The following is an 18,931-nucleotide window of genomic DNA, read 5'->3' as shown; positions in this document are numbered from 1 at the left end:
TTTTGAATTTTTTATTTTTTATTAAAAAATGAAATGCTTCTTAGCAAAAAGCAATTTCTCAAGCAAGAGAGGGGCAAGGGTGTGGATGGGAAAACTGAAAACTGGCTGTTATTGGCAGAGAGGTTTGGAACTCTTTCGTATTGGTCTATTAACTCATTTGAGGTCATCAGGCAGGCCAAAGCTCCATCCCAACAAAACAGGCTGATATTTCAGGCGCTCTTTTCAAACAGCTCTTACACTAAAAGGGCAGTATCAACATTTTCAGAATTTCATAGTATTATTCCAACCCTTATAGTGTGGAAATATAAACTGAGTGTACAAAGCATTATGAACACCTTCCTAATATTGAGTTGCACCCTGCCTTTTGCCCTCAGAACAGCCTCAATTCATCGGGGCATGGACTCTACAAGGTGTCAGAAGCGTTTAACAGGGATGCTGGCCCATATTGACTCCAACGCCTCCCACAAGTTGGCTGGATATCAAGTTGGCTGGATATCCTTTGGGTGGTGGATCATTCTTGATACACACAAGAAACTGTTGAGCGTGAAACTCAGCAGCGTTGCAGTTCTTGACACGAACCAGTGCACCTCACACCTACTACCATACCCTGTTCAAAGTCACTTAAATATTTTGGCTTGCCCAATCACCCTCAATGGCACAAATACACAATCCATGTCTCAAGGCTTAAAAATCCTCCCCTTCATATACACTGATTGAAGTGGATTTAACATGTGACATCAATAAGGGATAGACTGACCAGGTGAATCCAGGTGAAAGCTATGTCATGGAAAGAGTTTTGTACATTCAGTGTATAAAAGACAGGAAATCAAGTTTCAAAATCAAGCACTGGGCCTTTAAAAGCAAGAATCTAGCTCTCACATAATACAGTCAACAACAAAAAAAGCATGTTTAGTTTTCATCACTGTACTCACCAACTTGTTAACCCTCAACTTGGAGGAGTTGAACTTGAACACGTCTGTTTTCTTGTCCAGAGGCTTTATGGCAAACTTGATCAGAAAGACGACAAGACACATTAAAACCTCAAAGTAAGAAGTTACACAAACTGTAAAAACAGACTTGTTCGATTCAGGGTTGGGTTCAATTCCATTTAAATTCAGTAAACTCAGAAAGTAAACTGCATTAAATTAGAATTTCTGTTTAATTCCTGAGTTGACTGGATTGAAATGGAACTGACCCCAATCCTGGTCCAATTTCAGAGGCTGTAGTAGTAACAATCCAGTACCTCTCTGTCGCTGTAGGAGATGTTGCGAATCTCATTCCAGGGGAAGGAACATTTGGGGGTTAACTTGTTGTCTGGATCGTAGATATGTAGACCCAAGGCATCCACTCCCAGCAGGAGATCTGTTCCCTTCTTGTTCTGGGGGAAATAAAATAACAGTGACAAATGAAGAAAGTGAGGATGAAACAAAGAAAGTTAACCACACACCCTATTTGTATGTCTCCTTTTATTTAACTAGGCAAGTCAGTTAAGAACAAATTATTATTTACAATGACCCTAATGAAGAACATTTAATTCCATGTCATTTCTTTAACCAGGATAGTCCAAATCAGTGACTTAGTAACACTTTCCACTATTTTCCAGGAAGTCTTGGGTGGTGAATGAGAAGAGGAAACAAAGCCCTCAGTAGCTGTGAGATTACAAGACTTCTCTAGTGTGTTTGTCTTTCTGACAGACAATTCATTACTCTCCTTTACGCTAATAAATACCAGCTGCGATACAATGTAGTGCTCTTTGTTGACTGCTCTACTTTCTTTGTTGACTGTTCTACACTCGTGTCTAACTGTCCGACAGGCAGTAGTGGCAGTGGCACAACCTGGCAACCACAGGAGGTTGGTGGTACCTTAATTAGGGAGAAAGAGCTTGTGGTAATGACTGGAGCAGAACGGTATCAAATGCATCAAACACAGGGTTTCCATGTGTTTGATGCCATTCCAAACGCTCCGTTCCAGCTATTATTATGAGCTGACCTCCCCTCAGGAGCCTCCACTGCTGGCAACTCAATTTATTATAGAGCTGGGAAATACGGAAAAAAATCCGTATTGCTATAAATTGATGTTATAACGATAAATAGAATGATGCATTTTAGGGCTGACCCCAATTAGTCGACTGGTCGATTGTTTGGTCGTTAGTCTGTTGGTCGACCGAGATTGTGTTACTGCTCGACACACTGTGTGTGTGTATTTATTTGTGCCCATCTCAGTGAACTAATCCATTGTGGAGGCCTAGACTAAAAGCCGATTTATGCTTGATCCAAAAATGCGGCTCCATATGGAGGGTGTGACGCAATTGCAGAGCCTCGAGAAGCCAAATCGAACTCCGTAACGCATCGCCACGAGCCTCCCAAATTTTGTAACAACTCTATATACATTATGTGGACACATTGTTTGCAGAGTGCACAACCTATGCTAAACTTCTGAGAAACAAGCTTATTTCATTCCATTTATGCTGCTCGATCATCCTATTTTTACAACTTAATTGAGGAGAATAAGAACAATCCAAAATGTATTTTTGATACTGTCGCAAAGCTAGCAAAAAAGCAGCATTCCCCGAGAGAGGATGGCTTCAACTTCTGCAGTAATAAATTCATGAACTTCTTTGACGAAAAGATCATGATCATTAGAAAGCAAATTACGGACTCCTCTTTAGAGTTAGTACTAAACATCGGACCAGCGTTGAACAGACCTGAGCGTGGGTGCTACCTGTTTTAGTTTCTGTCTATAGGCTGGGAGCAACAAAATGGAGTCGTGGTCAGCTTTTCCGGAAGGAATAACCTCACCCACAAGGGTGCGTTCTCAGCCCTCTCCTGTAGTCCCTGTTCACCCACGACTGCGTGGCCATGCACGCCTCCAACTCAATCATCAAGTTTGCAGATGACACTACAGTGGTAGGCTTGATTACCAACAACGACGAGACGGCCTACCGGGAGGAGGTGAGGGCCCTCGGAGTGTGGTGTCAGGAAAATAACCTCACACTCAATGTCAACAAAACAAAGGAGATGATCGTGGACTTCAGGAAACAGCAGAGGGAGCAGCCCCCTATCCACATCGACGGGACAGTAGTGGAGAGAGTGGAAAGTTTTAAGTTACTCGGCGTACACATCACGGACAAACTGAAATGGTACACCCACACAGACAGCGTGGTGAAGGCGGCGCAGCAGCGCCTCTTCAACCTCAGGAGGCGGAAGAAATTCGGCTTGTCACCAAAAACACTCACAAACTTTTATAGATGCACTATCGAGAGCATCCTGTCGGGCTGTATCACCACCTGGTACGGCTACTGCTCCGCCCATAACCGTAAGGCTCTCCAGAGGGTAGTGAGGTCTGCAAAACGCATCACCGGGGGCAATCTACCTGCCCTCCAGGACACCTACACCACCCGATGTCAAAGGAAGGCCAAAAAGATCATCAAGGACAACAACCACCCGAGCCACTGCCTCTTCACCCCGCTATCATCCAGAAGGCAAGGTCAGTACAGGTGCATCAAAGCGGGGACCGAGAGACTGAAAAACAGCTTCTATCTCAAGGCCAAACAGCCATCATTAACATTGAGTGGCTGCTGCCAACATACTGACTCAACTCTAGCCACTTTAATAATGGAAAAATGTATGTAATAAATGTATTACTAGCCACTTTAAACAATGCCACTTTATATAATGTTTACATACCCTACATTACTCATCTCATATGTATATACTGTACTCTATACCATCTACTGCATCTTGCCTACGCTGTTTGGCCATCACTCATTCATATATTTTTATGTACATATTCTTATTCATTCCTTTACACTTGTGTGTGTATAAGGTAGTTGTGAAATTGTTAGGTTAGATTACTTGTTAGATATTACTGCATGGTCGGAACTAGAAGCACAAGCATTTCGCTACACTCGCATTAACATCTGCTAACCATGTGTATGTGACAAATACATTTGGTTTGATCTCCACCCGGCACAGCCAGAAGAGGACTGGCCACCCCTCAGAGCTTGGTTCCTCTCTAGGTTTCTTCCTAGGTTCCTGCCTTTCTAGGGAGTTTTTCCTAGCCACCGTGCTTCAACATCTGCATTGATTGCTGTTGGGGTTTTAGGCTGGGTTTCTGTACGGCACTGTGACATCGGCTCATGTAAAAAGGGCTTTAAATACATTTGACTGATGAGTTCTCAATTTAGTCATTGTCTTTTGTTTGAAGCACTCCTGTCAATGTTGAATAATAACCTGCAGGTTGCAATGGTTTTAATTGTTGGCTTTATGTAGGCTATTTTTACATAGTTGGCAAAGGCAATAGAATTTACTTTGTAGGTTGGTATCGTTTTCATTTAGATAGAATTTTAATTAACAACATGACAATGGTAGATACAAAGACGTTACTATAAATTAAATTAAACTGTTTCACGAAAATGTGCATATGAAAACCACAATTGGCACACAGATCGGTAGAAATGGTAAGATAAATTGGCATTCCACATAAATTGCCATTCCACATGAGTAGGATATCATAAGGTGAATGCACCAATTTGTAAGTCGCTCTGGATAAGAGCGTCTGCTAAATGACTTAAATGTAATGTAAATGTAGTAGCCTATTACCGGCAACTTCAAGAGAATAGTTAAGGTTTTTTCCTTCTGGTTATCTAGATCTCTGCCGCCCTCAAGGCATTTATCTTATTTCATCAAACCTGACGACTTTTAGTCGGGGAAAACCCTAATAAGTTTAAAGGATAATCATTTAAAAAAATTATAAACTACTACTACTACTAGTTTGATGGTTGTAGCCATCAAATTGTCCCATTAACAATCACTCATATTAGCAAACTTATTTCATTTCAAAGGCTACTTATCATAATGAACAATATCAGCAAAATGCCTGCAATAGGTGTCGATAATTCCCAGCTCTAATTCATTACTCTGATAGATACAAGGTACCGTTCATCTTAACCTACATTAATTACTCATGTTGAGAAAGTTTGATGTGGTACTTAGAATGCCCCGGTCTTTTAGAGTAGACATTGATCACTGCAGTAGGCTATATTATCTCACTTCAAGAGAGAAATTGATTCCATGAGACATGATATATTCAAAGGGATAATCGACCCCCAGAAATAAAAATGATGATACTCCTGTCAATTTGATGAAAGCCTATGTACTATCAGTGGGTAAAATACAAAAGATCGCCAAATCAACCAATAAATGGTATGGTCATACTTGTCTGGAACACATCCATCAGTTTATCGTCATGACAAAGTATATATTTCGCTTAGATGTGCTCAATCTAAACAGTGTATGAATTTATTCAACTTAGTTTCTCCTTCAAGTACCATCTAGCAATGCACCCTGTGTGTCTGTGGGAAAGGGCCCTTCTCGCCATAGCAACATACTGCAATCGCTCTAGTCAGAGCAAACTGAAAGTTGAACTCTGATAGACTCCTAAATTGATAGTGCAGTTTGTTTAAGCGATTTTATAGCTAGCTAGTAACACTGAACAAAAACATAAATGCAACATGTAAAGTGTTGGTCCCGTGTTTCAGTAAAATCTTTGAAATTGTTTGCATGTTACGTTTCTACACTGAACAAAAATATAAAACGCAACAATTTCAAAGATTTTACTGAGTTACAGTTCATATAAGGAAATCAGTCAATTGAAATAAATTCATTAGACCCTAATCTATGGATTTCACATGAATGGGAACACAGATATACATGCTTCTACATCTGCATTACTCGCTGTTTGGGGTTTTAGGCTGGGTTTCTGTATAGCACTTTCTGACATCGGCTGATGTAAAAAGGGCTTTATAAATACATTTGATTGATTGATCTGTTGGTCACATACCTTAAAAAAAAAAAAGTAGGGGCGTGGATCAGAAACCTAATCAGAATCTGGTGTGACTACCATTTGCCTCATGCATGTCCTTCACAGAGTTGATCAGTCTGTTGATTGTGGCCTGTGGATTGTTGTCCCACTCCTCTTCAATGGCTGCGAAGTTACTGGATATTGGCAGGAACTGGAACACACTGTCGTACGCATCGATCCAAACATGCTCAATGAGTGACATGTCTGGTGAGTATGCAGGCCATGGAAGAAGTGAGACATTTTCAGCTTCCAAGAATTGTGTACAGATCCTCGCAACATGGTGCCGTGCGTTATCATGCTGAAACACGAGGTGATGGCGGCGGATGAATGGCACGACAATAGGCCTCAGTATCTCATCACAGAATCTCTGTAGTCAGGTCAAGACTTTGGTGACTACAAGCACGTAGATGAGCTTCCCTGAGACAATTTCTGACAGTTTGTGCAGACATTCTTCAGTTTCATCAAGTGGCTGTTTTCAGACATTCCAGCAGGTGAAGAAACCGGATGTGGAGGTCCTGGGCTGGTATGATTACATGTGGTCTGCGATTGTGAGACCGGTTGGATGTAATTCTCTAAAAACGATGTTGGAGGTGGCTTACGGTAGAGAAATTCCCATTAACCTGTTGGGTCTAGGGGGCAGCATTTGCACGTCTGGATAAAAAAAATGTACCCGATTTAATCTGGTTACTAATCCTACCCAGTAACTAGAATATGCATATACGTATTATATATGGATAGAAAACACTCTAAAGTTTCTAAAACTGTTTGAATGGTGTCTGTGAGTATAACAGAACTCATTTGGCAGGCAAAACCCTGAGACATTTTCTGACAGGAAGTGGATACCTGATGTGTTGTATTGACTTTAAACCTATCCCATTGAAAAACACAGGGGCTTAGGAATATTTTGGCACTTCCTATTGCTTCCACTAGATGTCACCAGCCTTTACAAAGTGTTTTGAGTCTTCTGGAGGGAGATCTGACCGAACAAGAGCCATGGAACGATGATGTCCCATTAGACACCTGGCGCGCGAGTTCATGTTGGGTACCCTCGTTCCAATACGTTATAAAAGAGTATGCATTCGTCCACCTTGAATATTATTCATGTTCTGGTTAAAAAAGGCCCTAATGATTTATGCTATACAACGTTTGACATGTTTGAACGAACGGAAATATATTTTTTCCCCTCGTTCATGACGAGAAGTCCGGCTGGCTTACATCATGTGCTAATGAGACGGAGATTTTTGGACATAAATGATGAGCTTTTTTGAACAAAACTACATTCGTTATGGACCTGTGATACCTGGAAGTGACATCTGATGAAGAGAATCAAAGGTAATGGATTATTTACATAGTATTTTCGATTTTAGATCTCCCCAACATGACGTCTAGTCTGTATCGCAACGCGTATTCTTCTGGGCGCAGTGCTCAGATTATTGCAAAGTGTGATTTCCCAGTAAGGTTATTTTTAAATCTGGCAAGTTGATTGAGTTCAAGAGATGTAAATCTATAATTCTTTAAATGACAATATAATATTTTACCAATGTTTTCTAATTTTAATTATTTAATTTGTGACGCTGACTTGACTGCCGGTTATTGGAGGGAAACGATTTCCTCAACATCAATGCCATAGTAAAACGCTGTTTTTGGATATAAATATGAACTTGATAGAACTAAAAATGCATGCATTGTCTAACATAATGTCCTAGGAGTGTCATCTGATGGAGATTGTAAAAGGTTAGTGCATCATTTTAGCTGGTTTTATGGTTTTGGTGACCCTGTCTTTGACTTGACAAAACATTACACACAACTCTTGTAAATGTACTGTCCTAACATACTCTAAATTTATGCTTTCGCCGTAAAACCTTTTTGAAATCGTAAAACGTGGTTAGATTAAGGAGATGTTTATCTTTCAAATGGTGTAAAATAGTTGTATTTTTGAAAAATTTGAATTTTGACATTTATTTGGATTCAAATTTGCCGCTCTTGAAATGCACCTGCTGTTGATGGAGTGCACCACGGGTGGCACGCTAGCGTCCCACCTAGCCCCAAGAGGTTAAGTCTCTGGCAACAGCTCTGGTGGACATTCCTGCAGTCAGCATGCCAACTGCATGTTCCCTCAGAACTTGAGACATCTGTGGCATTGTGTGTGTGACAAAATGCACATTTTAGAGTGGCGTTTTATTGTCCCCAGCACAAGGTGCACCTGTGTAAAGATCATGTTTAATCAGCTTCTTGATATGCCACACCTGTCAGGTGGATGGATTATCTTGGCAAAGGAGAAATGCTCACTAACTGGGATATAAACAAATTTGTGCAAAAAAATGTAAGACACATTTTTACATTTCTGGCTCTTATTTTAACTCATGACATTTATATTTTTGTTCCGTGTACTTCATATACTGATATTGACTGGTATTATTGTGTGTAACTACGTTTGCTAGCTAGCCCAGATAGAGCATTGCATTGTGGGTTTTGTAGTAGACTTGAGCTACAACAGATTTCCACATGTTGCTACCAACCTTGTTATAATGAGAAAATTAAACATCCCCACATTTTTTCCCCCACAGTGTAATTTAACACTGTTAATCATAGGATTGAGTGGTTTGGGGTGGATTATCCCTTTAAAGAACATCATGATGAAGTAGTAATACTGCAGTAAACCATGCTTACTTTTCATATTAGTCACTCATGACAGACTGTTAGATTTGGTTCTCGGTGCTGAGATTACTTTTATAAAGCTTAAATCAATCTCACTATATTAGGATCCAGATATTTTATACTACAACCTCCTGAAGTTCAAATGAATATAGGATTCAACTTTCACCTTATTTCTTAATTTGAGGATAATAGCTTTTTATTGGCTTACGGATGGATGAATCATCCAGGATGATGTTTATCATACCTTTCCATGAGTTTAACGCTTCTAACGTTTCTATGGGCTTATTGTATGGGCTTAACACCTCTCTCTTTGATTGGAAACAAGCAGAAAAGGTTCAGGCTCACCCTGATGGGAAAGTAATTGATGCCGTACATCTCCAGGTCCTGAGCTATTTTTAAGTACTCCATCTCAGCATCTTCCCTGTGTCAGGAGAAGAGAAGACGAGATCAGAACATCATGTGTCAATGAGAGAGACCTCTTTCTAACTCATGCATCATCACGTGTAATAGAGCAGTGGTTCCCAACTCTCTAGTCCTCGAGTACCCCCAACAGTACACATTTTTACTGTAGTCCGCACAAGCACACCTGATTCAACATCAGCAGGGGGTTTCACACTAACGTAGAGTGTAATTCCCTGAATGCACTTGAAGTCACACTATGTGGTTTAGGCAGATAAACAAATTCTGCTGCAACTTCAAACAGCCAGTTACGTTGTAATGTCATGATGAAAGTAAATTAAATATTTTTTCTCCTTCTAGGTTGTCAGATCTGACTCTTCTTCTGGGTCATCTCCAGTAAGAAACAACATTTGCATACTTTGACAAAAAACACAACGTTGACACTCGTATCACTTTTATCTGATGTTCTTTTGATCTGGCTGGCAAATACAAGCAAGAGGGTAGATCCACAAGTGCATTTTCATGTGTACCTTCTTTGGTGTTAGCCCGAGTACATAAGCCTAATTCTAAGCAAGGGAGTAAAAAACTCCTAAGCACTGAAAACTGTCATAGAGAATCAGTGAAGACAGACACTTTATCCCTAGACAGGTATATGACATTGCAGCTTTACCTTGTCCTCCCTCTATGCTCAGCATAACAAGAAGTGATTCTCTCCTCCCACATCTCTGCTGTCATTTGGTAAAGGTTGATAACCTAAGAAACAGAGGATAGGTAGTCACAACAATCACTCAAACCTTTATGCAAAATATATGCAGTACAATAACAAAAACATGTCTTTGTACATGTGTTCCAGGAAATCCAAGGAAAACTTTATTACCGTCATTGATAATGTCCTTACCATTTCTGGCAGGAATTAAAACTACTAGGTTACTACGGTGGTGCTTATGTATTGCAGCTAAAAGACTAATGGCAGTCACTCACCCTCTTTGGTAAGAGTTCCTCTTGAGCCAGAAAGCCTAGTTTGTGGACATTGGGGTCATAGTCTCCATACTGCAAAGTCAAGAGCAAAAGCAGTTAAAAGATAATGGTCAGGCCAGGATAACAGCCAATAGAGATAATATGATAGTATATCTCTATCCTTTTATGAAGTTTATGTTGTGATAAAGTCACAGTATTAAGATGAGAGATGAATCGGTCAAAATGAACAGGGTCAGGTCTTCCATCAACACACAAACTAATTTACTTGCAGCACACACATACCCCTTCCTGGTCGTCAGGAAATGGTGACATTACATAATGTCATTAAGATATGGTTCACAAATGATAGATAGGAATAACAATGGACGAGAGAAGGGAATGTCAAATACCTTCAGTGGTGACACGAAAATTACCACCCCCGGGCTAGAGAAAACTGTGGTAGTTCCTTCATAATGCAGTGTTTGTTTGTGTGTGTGTGTGTGCGCGTGTGTCAGGAACACAGTTTCAGGACTGGTACAAAAAGGCCAAAGAAAATGGGTCTAAAATGTATGTATGGACCAAAAACTGATGGGACCTGATGATAACGGCAGGTAGCCTAGTGGTTAGAGCATTGGGCCAGTAACCGAAAGGTTGCTGGATAGAATCCCCGAGCTGACAAGGTAAAAATCTGTCATTCTGCCCCTGAACAGTTCCCCGGTAGGCCATAATTGTAAATAAGAATTTGTTCTTAACTGACTTGCCTAGTTAAATAAAGGTTCAATTTAAATAACAGCTACTGACCATTTAGCTTTCATCAGTTGGAACTGAATGTGAGTTTCTACCTGGTAACTAGGGAATCATGGTTAATGGCAAATTCATCATCAAGAAAAAGGACACAGTAGTAATTTTGGAAGTTTGTTGGATATTGTGTTGTTACTGTATTTCAATTCTAAACCTTGAATTACATGAACCTAATCAAGACATTCAATCGACAAGAATCCCTTTTATATGACAATTCGCCAATTAATCAAATCATCAACGTCAGCTGCCAGAACAGCAATGCAGACTAGTAATAACTAGTCGATCGTATCTCAGACCAATTCTGTGTATTGTATTCTATTCACACAGTGGGGTTACAATGCAGGCTGCCTGGTGTGTCTCACACTCTCTCCACTCGCTACCCCACTCCCTCTATTCTTCTTCTGCTACCCCTGCTCTACCTAGAGCCAGTGAGTGAATACCTGGCCAGGCAACTTCCTGCGTTTTTTTGAAGCAGCAGTTGCTTGAAATTCCCTGTAAACATGTCTCTGGAGCGAGGTGCCCCGCAGAATACCAAACGCAGAATACCAAACACGAGTCTATCCTGCACTGCCTAGCAGAATGATACTTTAGCCTACACACATACACACACACACACGTGCATGCACATACACACAAACAAATACACAAACCTTTCTGCTTCCTATAAACCCTTTTTCAGTCTACACTCCTTCAATCTCTCTCCATCTCTTGCATGTCAATTAAGCTTTCCACTGCTTATGATGTTCAGTGGTATCTGCTGTCATTGAAATCAGACTACAGATCTTAAATCTAAGTCTGTACGATTGCCCTTAACGCAACCTGCCTATGGGTTAAATCATGCCAGTTAGAATCACTTGTCCTTCCCCCACTCACTTCGCCTTCATTTTCTTCATAGAGAACATCCCATTCCACACACACACACACACGTGGGGGGGGGGGGGAAATCGATGTAGTTACATATCACAATATTATTTTGACTCCAAGTATCGATTTGTAAATAATTAGAATAATAAACAATTTCAGGGATGCAAACTTCTGAGGGCCCAAAAAGGTGACACTTTTTTGTTTTTTGCACTGAAACATGCAAAAAAAAAAATCACTGCTAGGGGGAAATGCATGTTTTAACTAATTAGACAACAAAGAATATGATCTACATGATCAGTCTCTGTGTGTAAAATAAAAAGTGGTTAATGTGAACCTAACTCACAGCTAAAAAAAAAATGTAAAGAAATGTTATTTGTTGCCTAGACCTACTGCAAATGACACTTAGGTCTTGAGGAAAAAAACAATACACTAATTTGCAATTAGCCATGACCGCCTTTATAATAGAACGCTTGTGACCACACACATAAATATTGCTCTTGGGGGGAAAAAAAAAACATCTTAAAGTAGAAATAGAATGAAACAAACAGGCATTCTATTTTTGCTCTATTATAGTGGCCACTATAGTTGACATTGATCAAGTGCACAAGGCTACATGTGTGCAAACATAATGTTCACTGAGTAAAAAAAAGTATCATCCCCCTCACACACGTTACTGTCAAGTTCAACAAAAACAATACCTTTGGGCTACACTGCACATTATTACATTGTACTCTTTCTGCCTGTGGACATAGGTTCTACAATGTGCCAACAAAAGTGAGAAAGAGGGAAAGTGTGTGATGTTCCTTTCACCTCTATAGTGGCATCCAGCTTAAGCCAGGCCCAGCTCCAGGCAGCTACACTTGATCCCTGAATCCACTTGTTTAACATGCAACGACTCATTTTCACCTAATTATATCATCCTGAAAATTAACCACATACTGTAGAGGGAAAACATTAGTTAACAGATAGTGGTTGGTTCGTTAGCTAATTAACATTTCACAGATTGCCAGGGTCCAGTAAGCAACTAACACGTTATAACTTAAGGAACGGCAAGGAGTCTACACCGAGGTATACACCGAGGTAAAAACAGTTTCAGGTTGGATATTCAACGAATATTCGCCTGTAGTCTTCCTTTCGTCCAACAACAACAGTTAGGGACTGTCAACATAGTGACAAATCAAATTTGTCAAATTTCAATAGCTCTTTAACCATTACTCCTAAAACGTTCAAAACTGGTTGTAGCTAACCCGATGGCATAGACACACATTGCACACACTTTTTTTTGTCGATTTACATCTCGCACTATTTGAAATTATTTATTTACATTTTTTAATTTCAATAGCTCCTTGGTCATGTGACCTACTGACTTCAAACAAGGTTCAGAATGTACACTCAGTGGGCCTACACATTGCATACCCTTTAGTTTGTCCATTTTCATCTCACACGTTTTTACATTAAATTTGTAAACATTCAAATTTCAATAGCTCCTTGGTCATGTCACCACTTTGGATCCTATTCTTGGACAGTTAGAAGACACAATGCATCAATAAAAAAATACTAATTACTGTCCATGAGTAACCTCAACTTTGTGGGTCTGTGGGTGTTTGCGCAAATAAAATGCCAACTCAATAAAGTGCCAATTCTACCACTGACTAGTCTCTCATGCCCTTATGAACAGGGACACAGGGCAATAGTTTTGAATCTAAACCAGACCTTTTTTTACTGGAGTACACTAACCCCTAATTGGGGCGCTTTTCTTGACACACAGTAGCAGTTTAGCAGATAAGAAGTCAAGAAGATCAAAAAGTAAATTGTTGGAAGGGTGTATTACGTCCTGTGCTGGCCCCATTGTCATATCCATTCTGGATTCTGAGTGGTAAAATCATTGCTGAAAAATGCCTCTATGTATGTGTATACTGTATGTGGGAATGTCTTATGTCCGTCCTACATGTAGTGTTGATACATGGAATATTCCTCAACTGCATATATCATAAATTGCTATTGCAAATAGAAGTATTATGTTCAACAACTGACATTTTCTGATATTATTTTGACAAAGACACTAACACACTTTGGTGCTCACAATTCATTGTCAATTGTGATAGACTTGATGGGCACTGTCATCTGTGATCTTTGTGATATGACTTTCTTTAAGCACGTACTGATGAAACCGTCACTTAATATTTTTTTCTTAAAGTCTACAAACGCTCTACATTTATTCACTCTGTGATAGGGTTGTCTGTGATAGGGTTGGATCCTATATGCTACTTTTATTATTCTCCTGTAAATGGTTCAGTACCTATAATTTAGGCTGTGTAGAATGGGGTATAAAGGAAATTACCTCTACTAGATTATTGTGATAAGGAAATCAGCATAACGTTTTGGCCTGTGTATTCATTTGCCTATAACTAATCAGAACTCCATTATGTTTCCATAAAAAAAAGAGAATACTTCCAAAATGAGAAGATCCTGCCATGGAAAAGACGACTGGGTGGACATAAAGTGGAAAGGAAGGGAAATAACTCACACCATCAGCTGCGGGGTCTTTGTAATGCAGGTTTGATAGTTATATTTTCAATAATGAATGGTTAGCTGTTATGTGACAATTAGGTCAAAAACTCTATTTAATTTTTTGGTGTAGATGGCCAAGGAAGTTGCACAGAACTTCCCCAACATCCCCTCCCAAATTGATGTAGAACCTTCACAAAAACACATGGAGCAACTGCGAAAAGAAATGGCTGAGGATATACTAAAAATGTCTGGTATGTAATGACATTTAATTCAAAGTAAATGTAAATTCTTTATTTTTATGCAGTTGTGTGGGACAACCATATGTTCACTTTATGCCTATGATCTCAGAGTTCAACAAAGCCAACAACTGCTTCTTGTGTGCCACTGATAAAGAACCTGGATGTGGCCCAAGGACTGACTGGGTTAGTAACTTTATTTAACATGTTTATAATCTTTTGACAACAGTGACGGCATGTAAGACATTTTATGATATAACACAATGGATGGCTAATTCGTCATACTGAATTGATATTTGATATTATTTATAACGTTTTTATGCTTTGTTTTGTTTTAGATTGAATGTTTTACATGCCAACGGTGGTTCCATGTGTTCTGCCTAGGAATGAAAACAAAAGAATTCAGAGTGAAGAACACAAACTAAGTGCAGTGAAAATGTATGCTATACCCTATCCACACTGAAGATGCTCTGAAATGTACATCAACCAGGGATAAAGAGAAAGTTTACACTGAAATGTTTTATACTTATTTGAAGTAAAGTGTCTGACATGTTGGAAAAGATTAAAGGTCTACAATTTCTGTTTAATTTGTCAATATTACATTTTTATGAATTGATTTTCTGGCCACATGTTCAGTATATGTATTGACCAGCAAACCCACTGCAGCCTACCTCACTCTCCATCCCTCCTTTGGACAATTAATAACATGACTCTCGTACTTTGCCCTTTTCCTTTATGGTTGATATTAACGATGAAAGGAGATATCTGTCTCTCTCCTATTGTGTACCGCTGTTAAATACTGTGACAAAATAAAAAAAACTGGGAAAATAAGTTCTTAGAACTACTAATTATTATAGATAAATATTTAAGAAAAGGGTTAACACTGGACTGAACCCCATAATTGTCAAACTAATATTAATGTACAACAATATAGAAGATACATGACTAGATGTTATGCAATATGGGTGTATATCCACTGCACGCTTCTTAGGTGTGTAATTGACATGACCAAGGAGCTATTGAAATTCAAAACTGTGAAAAATGTACATTACACTGAGTGATTTTACAGTACACAAACAAGAGTGTGCAATATATAAGGTTAGTCCGTGGGCATTCTGAAGTTCGTTTGAGTCCAGTAAGTCACATGACCAAGGAGCTATTGAAGTTTAAACTTTGAAAAATGTATGTAAAATCGAGTGAGACGAAAATGGACAAACTAAAGGGTGTACAATATATAAGGGTAGTCAGTGTACATTCTGAACCTTATTTGAAGTAATTAGGTATCATGACCAAGGAGCTATTGAAGTTTGAGATTTTGAAAAATACATGTAAAATCGATTGAGATGAAAGTGGACCAACCAAAGGGTGTGCAATATAGAACGGTAGTCAGTGGACATTCTGAACCTTGTTTGAGTCAAGTAGGTCACATAACCAAGGAGCTATTGAAATTCGAATGTACAGAAAAAGATTGTACTTTGTACTAACTAATTCAACTAGGAATACAAAATGCATTTCCCACATGTTTATTAGCTTTGGAAAGCGAATTAATATCCAAATCGTGAAAATAAGACCTGTGCAATGTTGTGCGCAATTTTTCCAACATCATGACACTTATTTGGAGTCTGTGGCTCAAGTGGTTTGAAAGCGCGAATATCCAACTTGAAAGTGTCTTTACCTCGTTGTAGTATACCAGTTAATACTACAGCGAATTTGTTAGGTTACTAATGTTAGCTGTCTGACTTTATTAGCAAGCTAATTTTCGCACCATAAACTCAATTATTTGATCAGATAAGTTGGCTAATGTTGCTCAACATTTCTCTGGCTAGCTAATGGGGAATTCGATCCAGCTAGCAAGATTCTTAAACTGTGCTAATACTTGTTCCACCACACTTTCTCCCCCACCTCAAACTTTCCAAATGCCGGTAGTTTTTCAGTTGCAGCTCATGAAGTACGCTTCATCAACTTCTCACCCCCGTCTCCGTGGTCAGGCTTCTCACCTAACGTTACCTCTTCGTTATCGTCCAGGGGACTCGCTGCTGTAACGAGCAAACTGACTTTCCAGAGCACGCGCTGATGCTGCAACTAGTAAATTTGTTGGCTCTTCAGTCGCCTGCTTCTCAGAATTATGTTAAGTAAACGATTGGCTGAGCCCTGGATATAGCCAGTATTGCGCCAAACGCGCGTCACTCGTTCGCTTACAGCCAGTAGTGATGTAACCCCCCCCCCCCCCCCCCAAAAAAAAAAAAAATATCATCGGAGCTAAACAAATCACGTAGGTCAACTATTTTGGATTCAAACGAAAGGTGACTAGTTTGCATCCCTGAACAATATTTGTTTTTTTGCTAGGTAGCGTTAGCTAGCGCTAGTCAGCTATACCTGTGCCAAAACCCATGTATTTTTCATTCAGTGGTATCTTGTCCTACATGGCATATCAAGAAACTGATTAAACAGCATGATCATTACACATTGCACCTTGTGCTGGGGACAATACAAGACCACGCTAAAATGTGAATTTGTCACACAACACCCACAGACCACATGTATGTGGAGTAAGAAAGTTAAGCAGATAAACTAAAAGACAATCAACGTGGACTGGTGATACACTGAGCGAATGTTACCGTTTCTGCCATGTCCAGTTCAAATGATCTGACAGGAGAGCTGGCCTGATGTGATTTGTGGATAAGAGATGGGATGTGTCCCAAATGACACCCTATATAGTGTACTACTTTTGACCAGAGACATATGGCCTTGGTCAAAAGTACTGCACTATAAAGGGAATCTGGTGCAATTTTGGACACAGGCTTGGTCAACGGTCATCCTCTTTCACCCCCAGGCTTCTAAATTGGCATTAGGTGGTGAGGTGTGGGTACTCAGCCAACAAGCCATTTGAGATGAATCTGTGGTTTCTCTGGAGGACCTCTGTCAAAACCTGCAACTTGTTGTTTCAGAGAATCCCTTTTGGGGGAATCTGGAGACAGACAGGTTTGGAGTGATGCAATCTTTCAGCTGAATGGTGTGGGGAAGTTCATTTGGAGAGTCTTTCTTTGCAAATGACTCCCAAGGCTTGCTGTCAGGAGGGTCATTGAACTTGGCCCTGTATTGTTCATCTGGGCATTCAATTAATTATAGACGGATAAATGGATGGATAGACTGACGGACCGACGAGGGCTTGGAATGGACAGATGGATGTGTGGACAGACAGGTTTATTGATTGTAAGAGGAAAAAACTGAGTTAGTGATACAGACCTTGGCCTGGACGGCATAGGAGGCCAGCAGCACCGAGGCTTCAGGAGGGCAGTAGATCTCCTCTTCCAGGATCTTATTCTTCACCTGAATGGAAACAAAAGAGTGACAAAATCTGACCTACAATGTAAAAAAAAGTTACTCTTCGGATCAACCAAAAAAATTATTACCAGTAAATTAGTTGAAATCGAAAAACATTCAATTTCCTCAATCTACTACACACAATACCCCATAATGACAAAGCAAAAAAGGTTTATAGACATTTTTGCAAATGTATAAAAAAAATGTATAAAAATCACTTTTATGAAATATCACATTTATATAAGTATTCAGACCCTTTAACTCAGTACTTTGTTGAAGCACTTTTGGCAGCAATTACAGCCTCGTGTCTTCTTGGGGTATGACGCTACAAGCTTGGTACACCTTTATTTGGGGAGTTTCTCCCATTATTCTCTGCAGATCCACTCAAGCTCGGTCAGGTTGGATGGGGAGCGTCACTGCACAACTATTTTCAAGTCTCTCCAGAGATGTTCGATCGGGTTCAAGTCTGGGCTCTGGTTGGGCCCCTCAAGGATATTCAGAGACTTGTCCCGAAGCCACTCCTGTGTTGTCTTGGCTGTGTGCTTAGGTTTGTTGTCCTGTTGGAAGGTGAACCTTCGCCCCAGTCTGAGGTCCTGAGCGCTCCGGGGCAGGTTTTCAACAAGGATCTCTTCGTTCCTCTTTCCCTCAATCCTGAATAGTCTCCCATTCCATGCCGCTGAAAAACCTCCCCACAGCATGATGCTGCCACCACCATGCTTCACCGTAGGGATCGTACCAGGTTTCATCCAGACGTCTGGCCACTCTACCATAAAGGCCTGATTGGTGGAGTGCTGCAGAGATGGTTGTCCTTCTGGAAGGTTCTTCCATGGTTCCAAACTTCTTCCATTTAAGAATGATGGAGGCCAATTTGTTCTTGGGGACCTTCAATGATGCAGAATTGTTTTTGATAGCCTGTGCCACGACACAATCCTGTCTAGGAGCTCAAGGGAAATTCATTTGACCTCATGGCTTGGTTTTCGCTCTGACATCCACTGTCAACTGTGGGACCCTATATAGACGGGTGTGTGCCTTTCTAAATCATGTCCAATCAATTGAATTTACCACAGGTGGGATTCCAATCAAGGATGATCAATGGAAACAGGATGCACCTGAGCTCAATTTCGAGTCTCATAGCAAAGGTTCTGGATACTTATGTAAATAAGTTATTTCAGTTTTACATTTTTCATACATTTGCAAACATTTCTAAAAACCTGTTTTCACTTTGTCATTATGGGGTATTGTGTGTAGATTGATGAGGAAAATGTTTCATTAAATCCATTTTAGAATAAGGCTGTAACATAACAAAATGTGGAAAAAGT

At 39.9% G+C, this 18,931-nt stretch overlaps 1 protein-coding gene across 2 annotated transcripts in view; it reads right to left on the bottom strand.

Annotated features, from left to right (window-relative positions):
• The window catches only part of nf2a (NF2, moesin-ezrin-radixin like (MERLIN) tumor suppressor a), a 67,789-nt gene that overhangs the window by 40,547 nt on the left and 8,311 nt on the right, over positions 1-18,931 (bottom strand). For both annotated transcript variants that reach the window (XM_014171225.3, XM_082968435.1), the window contains 6 exons: positions 17,535-17,618; positions 9,901-9,969; positions 9,590-9,672; positions 8,866-8,941; positions 1,244-1,378; positions 933-1,007 (listed from right to left, as the gene is read on the bottom strand). In XM_014171225.3, coding sequence (XP_014026700.1) covers positions 933-1,007; positions 1,244-1,378; positions 8,866-8,941; positions 9,590-9,672; positions 9,901-9,969; positions 17,535-17,618 — 522 coding nt within the window. The remainder of the gene's footprint in view (positions 1-932; positions 1,008-1,243; positions 1,379-8,865; positions 8,942-9,589; positions 9,673-9,900; positions 9,970-17,534; positions 17,619-18,931) is intronic.

Source organism: Salmo salar, chromosome 24, assembly GCF_965601325.2.
Source record: "Salmo salar chromosome 24, fSalSal1, whole genome shotgun sequence".
NCBI lineage: Eukaryota > Metazoa > Chordata > Actinopteri > Salmoniformes > Salmonidae > Salmo > Salmo salar.
The sequence above is the reverse complement of the archived record's forward strand: the minus strand, read 5'-3'. Positions and strand labels throughout refer to the sequence as shown.